Genomic DNA, 13,498 nt, shown 5'->3' on the forward strand with positions numbered 1-13,498 from the left:
GTCTCTCTCCCCACGTGTCTCTCTCTCCCCGTGTCTAACCGTGTCTCTCTCTCCCCGTGTCTCTCTCTCCCCGTGTCTCTCTCCCCGTGTCTCTCTCCCCACGTGTCTCTCTCTCCCCGTGTCTAACCGTGTCACTCTCTCCCCGTGTCTCTCCCTCCCCGTATCTCTCTCCCCGTGTCTCTCCCCGTGTCTCTCTCCCCACGTGTCTCTCTCTCCCCGTGTCTCTCCCCGTCTCTCTCTCTCCCCGTGTCTCTCCCCGTGTCTCTCTCCCCGTGTCTCTCTCCCCGTCTCTCTCCCCGTGTCTCTCTCTCTCTCTCTCCCCGTGTCTCTCTCCCCGCGTCTCTCTCTCTCCCGGTGTCTCTCTCTCTCTCTCTCCCGGTGTCTCTCTCACCTTGTCCTGTCCACAGGGTGTCCCGTCAGACACCAGCGAGACGTCTTCGCTGTTGGACCTTGCTGAGTCGGAGATTCCGGCGAAGCGGCAACTCCCAACGGAGAGGGTGGAGCCGGAGACGGGGAATCTGGTGCCACCTACACACGGCAACTTGCCACATAGACTGTCCCTGTGGACACAGAGACACAGTGAGACAGAGACACAGAGACAGAGAGAGACACACAGAGAGAGACACAGAGAGACACAGAGAGACACAGAGAGAGAGACACAGTGAGAGACAGAGACACACAGAGAGACGGGGAATCTGGTGCCACCTACACACGGCAACTTGCCACATAGACTGTCCCTGTGGACACAGAGACAGAGACACAGTGAGAGACAGTGAGACACAGAGAGACAGTGAGACACACAGAGAGACAGAGAGACACAGAGAGACACAGAGAGACACAGTGAGACAGAGACACAGAGAGAGACGGGGAATCTGGTGCCACCTACACACGGCAACTTGCCACATAGACTGTCCCTGTGGACACAGAGACACAGTGAGAGACAGAGAGAGACGGGGAATCTGGTGCCACCTACACACGGCAACTTGCCACATAGACTGTCCCTGTGGACACACACAGAGACACACAGAGAGACACACAGAGAGAGACACAGAGAGACACAGAGAGAGACGGGGAATCTGGTGCCACCTACACACGGCAACTTGCCACATAGACTGTCCCTGTGGACACAGAGACAGAGAGACACAGAGACAGAGACACAGAGAGAGACGGGGAATCTGGTGCCACCTACACACGGCAACTTGCCACATAGACTGTCCCTGTGGACACAGAGACACAGTGAGACACACAGAGACAGAGACAGAGAGACGGGGAATCTGGTGCCACCTACACACGGCAACTTGCCACATAGACTGTCCCTGTGGACACAGAGACACAGTGAGACACAGAGAGAGACAGAGAGAGAGACACAGTGAGACACAGAGACACAGAGAGAGACGGGGAATCTGGTGCCACCTACACACGGCAACTTGCCACATAGACTGTCCCTGTGGACACAGAGACACAGAGACAGAGACACACAGAGAGACACAGAGACAGAGACACAGAGAGAGACGGGGAATCTGGTGCCACCTACACACGGCAACTTGCCACATAGACTGTCCCTGTGGACACACAGAGACAGAGACACAGAGACAGAGACACACAGAGAGACGGGGAATCTGGTGCCACCTACACACGGCAACTTGCCACATAGACTGTCCCTGTGGACACAGAGACACAGAGACACAGAGACAGAGACACACAGAGAGACGGGGAATCTGGTGCCACCTACACACGGCAACTTGCCACATAGACTGTCCCTGTGGACACAGAGACAGAGACACAGTGAGACAGAGACACAGAGAGACAGTGAGAGACACAGTGAGACACAGAGACAGAGACACACAGAGAGACGGGGAATCTGGTGCCACCTACACACGGCAACTTGCCACATAGACTGTCCCTGTGGACACACAGAGACAGAGACACACAGAGACAGAGACACACAGAGAGAGACGGGGAATCTGGTGCCACCTACACACGGCAACTTGCCACATAGACTGTCCCTGTGGACACAGAGAGACAGAGACACAGAGACAGAGAGACACAGAGAGACACACAGAGAGACGGGGAATCTGGTGCCACCTACACACGGCAACTTGCCACATAGACTGTCCCTGTGGACACACAGAGACAGAGACACACAGAGACAGAGACACAGAGAGAGACGGGGAATCTGGTGCCACCTACACACGGCAACTTGCCACATAGACTGTCCCTGTGGACACAGAGACAGAGACACAGTGAGACAGAGACACACAGAGAGACACAGAGACACAGAGAGACAGTGAGACACACAGAGAGAGACACAGAGACAGAGACACACAGAGAGACGGGGAATCTGGTGCCACCTACACACGGCAACTTGCCACATAGACTGTCCCTGTGGACACAGAGACACAGAGACAGAGACACACAGAGAGAGACACAGAGACAGAGACACACAGAGAGACGGGGAATCTGGTGCCACCTACACACGGCAACTTGCCACATAGACTGTCCCTGTGGACACAGAGACACAGAGACAGTGAGACACACAGAGAGACGGGGAATCTGGTGCCACCTACACACGGCAACTTGCCACATAGACTGTCCCTGTGGACACACAGAGACAGAGACACAGAGAGACAGAGACACAGAGAGAGACACAGAGAGAGACACAGAGAGACACAGAGAGACACAGAGAGAGAGACGCAGAGAGACACAGAGACAGAGACACACAGAGAGACGGGGAATCTGGTGCCACCTACACACGGCAACTTGCCACATAGACTGTCCCTGTGGACACAGAGACACAGAGACACAGAGACAGAGACACACAGAGAGAGACACAGAGACAGACACACAGAGAGACGGGGAATCTGGTGCCACCTACACACGGCAACTTGCCACATAGACTGTCCCTGTGGACACACAGAGACAGAGACAGAGACACACAGAGAGAGACACACAGAGACAGAGACACACAGAGAGACGGGGAATCTGGTGCCACCTACACACGGCAACTTGCCACATAGACTGTCCCTGTGGACACAGAGAGACACAGAGAGACACACAGAGAGAGACACAGAGAGACACAGAGACAGAGACACACAGAGACACACAGAGAGACACAGAGACACACAGAGAGACGGGGAATCTGGTGCCACCTACACACGGCAACTTGCCACATAGACTGTCCCTGTGGACACACACAGAGACACAGAGACAGTGAGACACACAGAGAGACACAGAGAGACACAGAGACACACAGAGAGACGGGGAATCTGGTGCCACCTACACACGGCAACTTGCCACATAGATTGTCCCTGTGGACACAGAGAGACACAGAGAGACACACAGAGAGAGACACAGAGAGACACAGAGACAGAGACACACAGAGAGACACACAGAGAGAGACACAGAGACACAGAGACAGAGAGACAGAGACACACAGAGAGAGACACAGAGACAGAGACACACAGAGAGACGGGGAATCTGGTGCCACCTACACACGGCAACTTGCCACATAGACTGTCCCTGTGGAGACAGAGACACAGTGAGACACAGAGACAGAGAGACACAGAGAGACACACAGAGAGACGGGGAATCTGGTGCCACCTACACACGGCAACTTGCCACATAGACTGTCCCTGTGGACACACACAGAGACAGAGACACAGTGAGAGACAGAGAGACACACAGAGAGACGGGGAATCTGGTGCCACCTACACACGGCAACTTGCCACATAGACTGTCCCTGTGGACACAGAGACACAGTGAGACACAGAGAGAGACAGAGAGAGAGAGACACAGTGAGACACAGAGACACAGAGAGAGACGGGGAATCTGGTGCCACCTACACACGGCAACTTGCCACATAGACTGTCCCTGTGGACACACACAGAGACACAGTGAGACACAGAGAGAGACAGAGAGAGAGACACAGTGAGACACAGAGACACAGAGAGAGACGGGGAATCTGGTTCCACCTACACACGGTAATTTGCCACATAGACTGTCCCTGTGGACACAGAGAGACACAGAGAGACACACAGAGAGAGACACAGAGAGACACAGAGACAGAGACACACAGAGACACACAGAGAGACACAGAGACACACAGTGAGACGGGGAATCTGGTGCCACCTACACACGGCAACTTGCCACATAGACTGTCCCTGTGGACACAGAGAGACAGTGAGACACACAGACAGAGACACAGAGAGACACAGAGACAGAGACAGAGAGACGGGGAATCTGGTTCCACCTACACACGGCAACTTGCCACATAGACTGTCCCTGTGGACACAGAGAGACAGAGACACAGAGACAGAGACACACAGAGAGAGACACAGAGACAGAGACACACAGAGAGACGGGGAATCTGGTGCCACCTACACACGGCAACTTGCCACATAGACTGTCCCTGTGGACACACAGAGACAGAGACACAGAGACAGAGACACACAGAGAGACGGGGAATCTGGTGCCACCTACACACGGCAACTTGCCACATAGACTGTCCCTGTGGACACACACAGAGACACAGTGAGACACAGAGAGAGACAGAGAGAGACACACAGTGAGACACAGAGACACAGAGAGAGACGGGGAATCTGGTTCCACCTACACACGGTAATTTGCCACATAGACTGTCCCTGTGGACACAGAGAGACACAGAGAGACACACAGAGAGAGACACAGAGAGACACAGAGACAGAGACACACAGAGACACACAGAGAGACACAGAGACACACAGTGAGACGGGGAATCTGGTGCCACCTACACACGGCAACTTGCCGCATAGACTGTCCCTGTGGACACAGAGACACAGAGACACAGAGACAGAGACACACAGAGAGAGACACAGAGACAGAGACACACAGAGAGACGGGGAATCTGGTGCCACCTACACACGGCAACTTGCCACATAGACTGTCCCTGTGGACACACACAGAGAGACAGAGACAGTGAGACACACAGAGAGACACAGAGAGACACAGAGACACACAGAGAGACGGGGAATCTGGTGCCACCTACACACGGCAACTTGCCACATAGACTGTCCCTGTGGAGACAGAGAGACAGTGAGACACAGAGACAGAGACACAGAGAGACACAGAGAGACGGGGAATCTGGTTCCACCTACACACGGCAATTTGCCACATAGACTGTCCCTGTGGAGACACAGAGACAGTGAGACACACAGAGACACAGAGAGACACAGAGAGACGGGGAATCTGGTTCCACCTACACACGGCAATTTGCCACATAGACTGTCCCTGTGGAGATAGAGAGACAGTGAGACACAGAGACAGAGAGAGAGAGAGACGGGGAATCTGGTGCCACCTACACACGGCAACTTGCCACATAGACTGTCCCTGTGGACACACAGAGACAGAGAGACAGTGAGACACAGTGAGACAGAGAGAGAGACAGATAATCTGGTTCCACCTACACACGGCAATTTGCCACATAGACTGTCTCTGTGGACACACAGAGACAGTGAGAGACACAGTGAGACAGAGAGACACACAGAGACACAGAGAGACAGAGAGAGACACAGAGAGACACAGAGAGAGACGGGGAATCTGGTTCCACCTACACACGGCAATTTGCCACATAGACTGTCCCTGTGGACACACACAGAGACAGTGACACAGTGAGACACAGAGAGACACAGTGAGACAGAGACACAGAGAGACACAGAGAGACACAGTGAGACCGAGACACAGAGAGAGACAGTGAGACAGAGACACAGAGAGAGACGGGGAATCTGGTTCCACCTACACACGGAAATTTGCCACATAGACTGTCCCTGTGGAGACAGAGAGACAGTGAGACACAGAGAGAGACACAGAGAGACAGAGAGACAGTGAGACACACAGAGAGACACAGAGAGACACAGAGAGACGGGGAATCTGGTGCCACCTACACACGGCAATTTGCCACATAGACTTTCCCTGTGGACACACAGAGACACACAGACACAGAGACACAGAGAGACACAGTGAGACAGAGACACAGATAGACACAGTGAGACAGAGACACAGAGAGACACAGAGAGACACAGTGAGACAGAGACACAGAGAGAGACGGGAAATCTGGTTCCACCTACACACGGCAATTTGCCACATAGACTGTCCCTGTGGAGACACAGAGACACAGAGAGAGAGACACAGAGAGACGGGGAATCTGGTGCCACCTACACACGGCAATTTGCCACATGGACTGTCCCTGTGGAGACAGAGAGAGACACAGAGACACAGAGAGAGACAGAGACACAGAGACAGAGACACAGAGAGAGAGAGACACAGAGACACAGTGAGACACAGAGACGGGGAATCTGGTGCCACCTACACACGGCAATTTGCCACATAGACTGTCCCTGTGGACACACACAGAGACAGTGACACAGTGAGAGACAGAGAGACACAGTGAGACAGAGACACAGAGAGACACAGAGAGACACAGTGAGACCGAGACACAGAGAGAGACAGTGAGACAGAGACAGAGAGACGGGGAATCTGGTTCCACCTACACACGGAAATTTGCCACATAGACTGTCCCTGTGGAGACAGAGAGACAGTGAGACACAGAGAGAGACACAGAGAGACAGAGAGACAGTGAGACACACAGAGAGACACAGAGAGACACAGAGAGACGGGGAATCTGGTGCCACCTACACACGGCAATTTGCCACATAGACTGTCCCTGTGGACAGACACAGAGACACACAGACACAGAGACACAGAGAGACACAGTGAGACAGAGACACAGATAGACACAGTGAGACAGAGACACAGAGAGACACAGAGAGACACAGTGAGACAGAGACACAGAGAGAGACGGGGAATCTGGTTCCACCTACACACGGCAATTTGCCACATAGACTGTCCCTGTGGAGACACAGAGACACAGAGAGAGAGACACAGAGAGACACACAGAGACACACAGAGAGACAGAGACACACAGAGAGAGACAGAGAGACGGGGAATCTGGTGCCACCTACACACGGCAATTTGCCACATAGACTGTCCCTGTGGAGACACAGAGAGACACAGAGACACAGAGAGAGACAGAGACACAGAGACAGAGACACAGAGAGAGAGACACACAGAGACACAGTGAGACACAGAGACGGGGAATCTGGTTCCACCTACACACGGCAATTTGCCACATAGACTGTCCCTGTGGAGATACAGAGACAGAGAGACACAGTGAGACAGAGAGACACACAGAGACACAGTGAGACAGAGACACAGAGAGAGACAGTGAGACACACAGAGAGACACAGAGAGAGACACAGAGACACACAGAGAGACACAGATAATCTGGTTCCACCTACACACGGCAATTTGCCACATAGACTGTCCCTGTGGACACACACAGAGACACACAGAGACAGAGAGACACACAGAGAGACACAGAGACAGAGACACAGAGAGACAGAGACACAGAGAGACACAGAGAGACGGGGAATCTGGTTCCACCTACACACGGCAACTTGCCACATAGACTGTCCCTGTGGAGACACACAGAGACACAGAGAGACAGAGAGACACAGAGACAGAGACACAGAGACACAGAGAGACACACAGAGACACAGAGACAGAGAGAGACACAGAGACAGTGAGACACAGTGAGACAGAGAGAGACACAGAGACACACAGAGACACAGAGACAGAGAGAGACACAGAGACAGACACAGTGAGAGACAGAGACAGAGAGAGACACAGAGACACACAGAGACACAGAGACAGAGAGAGACACAGAGACAGACACAGTGAGCCACAGTGAGACAGAGACAGAGAGACAGAGACACAGAGAGACACAGAGACAGAGACACAGAGAGAGAGACAGAGACACAGAGACAGAGACACAGAGAGACACAAAGAGAGACACAGAGAGACACAGACAGAGACAGAGACACAGAGAGAGACAGAGAGACACAGAGACAGAGAGACAGAGACACAGAGAGACACAGAGACAAACAGAGAGACAGAGACACAGAGAGACAGTGAGACACAGAGAGAGAGACAGAGACACAGAGACAGAGACACAGAGAGACACAAAGAGAGACACAGAGAGACACAGACAGAGACAGAGACACAGAGAGAGACAGAGAGACACAGAGACAGAGAGACAGAGACACAGAGAGACACAGAGACAAACAGAGAGACAGAGACACAGAGAGACAGAGAGACAGAGGCACAGAGAGACAGAGAGACAGAGGCACAGAGAGACACAGAGACAGTCAGAGAGACAGAGACACAGAGAGAGACACAGTGAGACACAGAGAGACACAGAGAGACACAGAGACAAATAGAGACACAGAGACACACAGAGGCCACAGACAGAGACAGAGACACAGAGAGAGACACAGAGAGACACAGACAGAGACTCAGAGACAGAGAGACACAGAGAGACACAGAGAGACACAGAGAGACAGAGAGACACAGTGAGACACAGAGAGACACAGAGAGCAACAGAGAGACACAGAGAGCGACAGAGAGACACAGATAGACACACAGAGAGCGACAGAGAGACAGAGAGACAGAGACAGAGAGACAGAGAGAGAGACAGAGACACAGAGACAGTCAGAGAGACAGAGACACAGAGAGAGACACAGTGAGACACAGAGAGACACAGAGAGACACAGAGACAAATAGAGACACAGAGACACACAGAGGCCACAGACAGAGACAGAGACACAGAGAGAGACACAGAGAGACACAGACAGAGACTCAGAGACAGAGAGACACAGTGAGACACAGAGAGACACAGAGAGCAACAGAGAGACACAGAGAGCGACAGAGAGACACAGATAGACACACAGAAAGCGAAAGAGAGACACAGAGACAGAGAGACAGAGAGAGAGACAGAGAGAGACAGTGACACAGAGAGACACAGAGAGACACAGAGAGACAGAGAGACACAGAGACAGAGACACAGAGAGACACAGAGAGACAGAGAGACACAGAGACAGAGACACAGAGAGAGTCCCTGTGGAGACAGAGACAGAGAGACACAGTGAGACACAGAGAGACACAGATACACAAAGAGACACAGAGATAGAGAGACACACAGAGAGATGCAGAAAGACACAGAGACACAGAGAGACACAGAGAGAGACACAGAGAGACAGAGAGACACAGAGAGAGACAGAGAGACACAGAGAGAGACAGAGAGACACAGAGAGACACACAGAGACACACAGAAACACAGACAGAGACACAGAGAGAGACAGAGAGACACAGAGAGACACACAGAGACACAGAGAGAGACAGAGAGAGACAGAGACACAGAGCGAGACACAGAGACACAGTGATACACAGAGAGACAAAGAGACACAGAGATAGAGAGACACACAGAGAGATGCAGAAAGACACAGAGACACAGAGAGACAGAGAGACACAGAGAGAGACAGAGAGACACAGAGAGAGACAGAGAGACACAGAGAGACACACAGAGACACACAGAGACACAGACAGAGACACAGAGAGAGACAGAGAGACACAGAGAGACACACAGAGACACAGAGAGAGACAGAGAGAGACAGAGACACAGAGCGAGACACAGAGACACAGTGATACACAGAGAGACAAAGAGACACAGAGATAGAGAGACACACAGAGAGATGCAGAAAGACACAGAGACACAGAGAGACACAGAGAGAGACACAGAGAGACAGAGAGACACAGAGAGAGACAGAGAGACACAGAGAGACACACAGAGACACACAGAGACACAGACAGAGACACAGAGAGAGACAGAGAGACACAGAGAGACACACAGAGACACAGAGAGAGACAGAGAGAGACAGAGACACAGAGCGAGACACAGAGACACAGTGATACACAGAGAGACAGAGAGACACAGAGAGACAGAGAGACACAGAGAGACACACAGAGACACACAGAGACACAGACAGAGACACAGAGAGAGACAGAGAGACACAGAGACACACAGAGACACAGAGAGAGACAGAGAGAGACAGAGACACAGAGCGAGACACAGAGACACAGTGATACACAGAGAGACAGAGAGACACAGAGAGAGACGCAGAAAGACACAGAGACACAGAGAGACACGGAGAGAGACACAGAGACACAGAGAGACACCGAGACAGAGAGACACAGAGACACAGAGAGAGACAGAGAGAGACAGAGAGACACACAGTGAGACACAGACAGAGACACAGAGAGAGACACAGAGACACAGTGAGACAGAGACACGAAGACACAGAGTGAAACACAGAGAGACAGACACAGAGAGAGGCACGTGTTGTAGTAGAGGCACGTGTTGTAGTACTAGTAGAGGCACGTGTTGTATTAGAGGCACGTTTTGTAGTAGTAGAGGTACGTGTTGTAGTAGTAGAGGCACGTGTTGTAGTAGTAGAGGCACGTGTTGTAGTACTAGTAGAGGCACGTGTTGTATTAGAGGCACGTTTTGTAGTAGTAGAGGTACGTGTTGTAGTAGTAGAGGCACGTGTAGTACTAGTATAGACACGTGTTGTAGTAGTAGAGGCACGTGTTGTAGTAGAGACACGTGTTGTAGTAGTAGAGGCACGTGTTGTAGTAGTAGAGGCACGTGTTGTAGTAGTAGAGGCACGTGTTGTAGTGGTAGTAGAGGCACGTGTTGTAGTAGTAGTAGAGGCACGTGTAGTATTAGAGGCACGTGTTGTAGTAGTAGAGGCACGTGTTGTAGTAGTAGTAGAGGCACGTGTTGTAGTAGTAGAGGCACGTGTTGTAGAGGCACGTGTTGTAGTGGTAGTAGAGGCACGTGTTGTAGTAGTAGAGGCACGTGTTGTAGTAACAGAGGCACGTGTTGTAGTAATAGAGGCACTTGTTGTAGAGGCACGTGTTGTAGTAGTGGAGGCACGTGTTGGAGTAGTAGAAGCACGTGTTGTAGTACTAGTAGAGGCACGTGTAGTAGTACTAGTAGAGGCACGTGTTGTAGTAGTAGTAGAGGCACGTGTTGTAGTAGTAGAGGCACGTGTTGTAGTAGAGGCACGTGTTGTAGTAATAGAGGCACGTGTTGTAGAGGCACGTGTTGTAGTAGTAGTAGAGGCACGTGTTGTGGTAGTAGTAGAGGCACGTGTTGTAGTAATAGAGGCACGTGTTGTAGTAGTAGAGGCACGTGTTGTGGTAGTAGAGGCACGTGTTGTAGTAGTAGAGGCACGTGTTGTAGTAGTAGAGGCACGTGTTGTAGTAGTAGAGGCACGTGTTGTAGTAATAGAGGCACGTGTTGTAGTAATAGAGGCACGTGTTGTAGAGGCACGTGTTGTAGTAGTAGTAGAGGCACGTGTTGTTGTAGTAGTAGAGGTACGTGTTGTAGTAGTAGAGGCACGTGTTGTAGTGGTAGAGGCACGTGTTGTGGTAGTAGTAGAGGCACGTGTTGTGGTAGTAGAGGCACGTGTTGTAGAGATAGTAGAGGCACGTGTTGTAGTAGTAGAGGCACGTGTTGTAGTACTAGTAGAGGCACGTGTTGTAGTAGTAGAGGCACGTGTTGTAGAGGCAAGTGTTGTAGTGGTAGTAGAGGCACGTGTTGTAGTAGTAGAGGCACGTGTAGTAGTAGTAGAGGCACGTGTTGTAGAGGCACGTGTTGTAGTAGTAGAGGCACGTGTTGTAGTAGTAGAGGCACGTGTAGTAGTAGTAGAGGCACGTGTTGTAGTAGTAGAGGCACGTGTTGTAGAGGCACGTGTTGTAGTGGTAGTAGAGGCACGTGTTGTAGTAGTAGAGGCACGTGTTGTAGTAGTAGAGGCACGTGTTGTGGTACTAGTAGAGGCACGTGTTGTATTAGAGGCACGTTTTGTAGTAGTAGAGGTACGTGTTGTAGTAGTAGAGGCACGTGTAGTACTAGTAGAGACACGTGTTGTAGTAGTAGAGGCACGTGTTGTAGTAGAGACACGTGTTGTAGTAGTAGAGGCACGTGTTGTAGTAGTAGAGGCACGTGTTGTAGTAGTAGAGGCACGTGTTGTAGTAGTAGAGGCACGTGTTGTAGTAGTAGAGGCACGTGTTGTTGTAGTAGAGGCACGTGTTGTAGTAGTAGAGGCACGTGTTGTAGTAGTAGTAGAGGCACGTGTTGTGGTAGTAGTAGAGGCACGTGTTGTAGTACTAGTAGAGGCACGTGTAATAGTACTAGTAGAGGCACGTGTTGTAGTAGTAGAGGCACGTGTTGTAGTAGTAGAGGCACGTGTTGTAGTACTGGTAGAGGCACGTGTTGTAGTAGTAGAGGCACGTGTTGTAGTAGTAGTAGAGGCACGTGTTGTAGTAGTAGAGGCACGTGTTGTAGAGGCACGTGTTGTAGTAGTAGAGGCACGTGTTGTAGAGGCACGTGTTGTAGAGGCACGTGTTGTAGTAGAGGCACGTGTTGTAGTAGAGGCACGTGTTGTAGTAGAGGCACGTGTTGTAGTAGTAGAGGCACGTGTAGTAGTAGAGGCACGTGTTGTAGTAGAGGCACGTGTAGTAGAGGCACGTGTTGTAGTGGTAGTAGAGGCACGTGTTGTAGTAGTAGAGGCACGTGTTGTGGTAGTAGAGGCACGTGTTGTAGTGGTAGTAGAGGCACGTGTTGTAGTAGAGGCACGTGTTGTAGTAGAGGCACGTGTTGTAGTAGTAGAGGCACGTGTAGTAGTAGAGGCACGTGTTGTAATAGAGGCACGTGTTGTAGAGGCACGTGTTGTAGTAATAGAGGCACGTGTTGTAGTAGTAGAGGCACGTGTTGTAGTAATAGAGGCACGTGTTGTAGTAATAGAGGCACGTGTTGTAGTAGTAGAGGCACGTGTTGTAGTAGTAGAGGCACGTGTTGTAGTAGTAGAGGCACGTGTTGTAGTAGTAGTAGAGGCACGTGTTGTGGTACTCTCTGCTGCAGGGGATGAACGTCGTTCCCCGTCTCCCGCAGTTCCCGTAGACGTCGCCCCGCTGGTTGCCGTGGAAACACGACGCTGGTGCAGCCCCGGCACCTACCACACACACAGCCCGTGCCAGGCTAGGTGCACCACCACCAACACCGTCACCACACACACAGCCCGTGCCAGGCTAGGTGCACCACCACCACCGTCACCACACACACAGCCCGTGCCAGGCTAGGTGCACCACCACCAACACCGTCGCCACACACACAGCCCGTGCCAGGCTAGGTGCACCACCACCAACACCGTCACTACACACACAGCCCGTGCCAGGCTAGGTGCACCACCACCAACACCGTCGCCACACACACAGCCCGTGCCAGGCTAGGTGCACCACCACCAACACCGTCACCACACACACAGCCCGTGCCAGGCTAGGTGCACCACTACCACCACCGTCACCACACACACAGCCCGTGCCAGGCTAGGTGCACCACCAACACCGTCACCACACACACAGCCCGTGCCAGGCTAGGTGCACCACTACCACCACCACCGTCACCACACACACAGCCCGTGCCAGGCTAGGTGCACCACCACCACCACCACCGTCACCACACAGCCCGTGCCAGGCTAGGTGCACCATTACCATCGTCATCACC

At 52.0% G+C, this 13,498-nt stretch overlaps 1 protein-coding gene across 4 annotated transcripts in view; it reads right to left on the reverse strand.

The window, feature by feature from the left end:
* Nucleotides 1-13,498, reverse strand: part of LOC142907981 (disintegrin and metalloproteinase domain-containing protein 28-like) — a 62,155-nt gene that overhangs the window by 25,255 nt on the left and 23,402 nt on the right. For 3 of the 4 annotated variants that reach the window (XM_076058067.1, XM_076058066.1, XM_076058065.1), the window contains exons 2-3: nt 12,845-12,947; nt 392-7,508 (exon numbers count right to left, since the gene is read on the reverse strand). In XM_076058067.1, coding sequence (XP_075914182.1) covers nt 392-2,374 — 1,983 coding nt within the window. In that variant the 5' untranslated portion in view covers nt 2,375-7,508; nt 12,845-12,947. The remainder of the gene's footprint in view (nt 1-391; nt 7,509-12,844; nt 12,948-13,498) is intronic. The other variant, XM_076058068.1, reaches the window with a different exon arrangement.

This window comes from Petromyzon marinus (genome assembly GCF_048934315.1).
Source record: "Petromyzon marinus isolate PM22_M1 ecotype Great Lakes invasive population chromosome 67 unlocalized genomic scaffold, UKy_Petmar_22M1.pri1.0 chr67_unloc.6, whole genome shotgun sequence".
Lineage (NCBI taxonomy): Eukaryota > Metazoa > Chordata > Hyperoartia > Petromyzontiformes > Petromyzontidae > Petromyzon > Petromyzon marinus.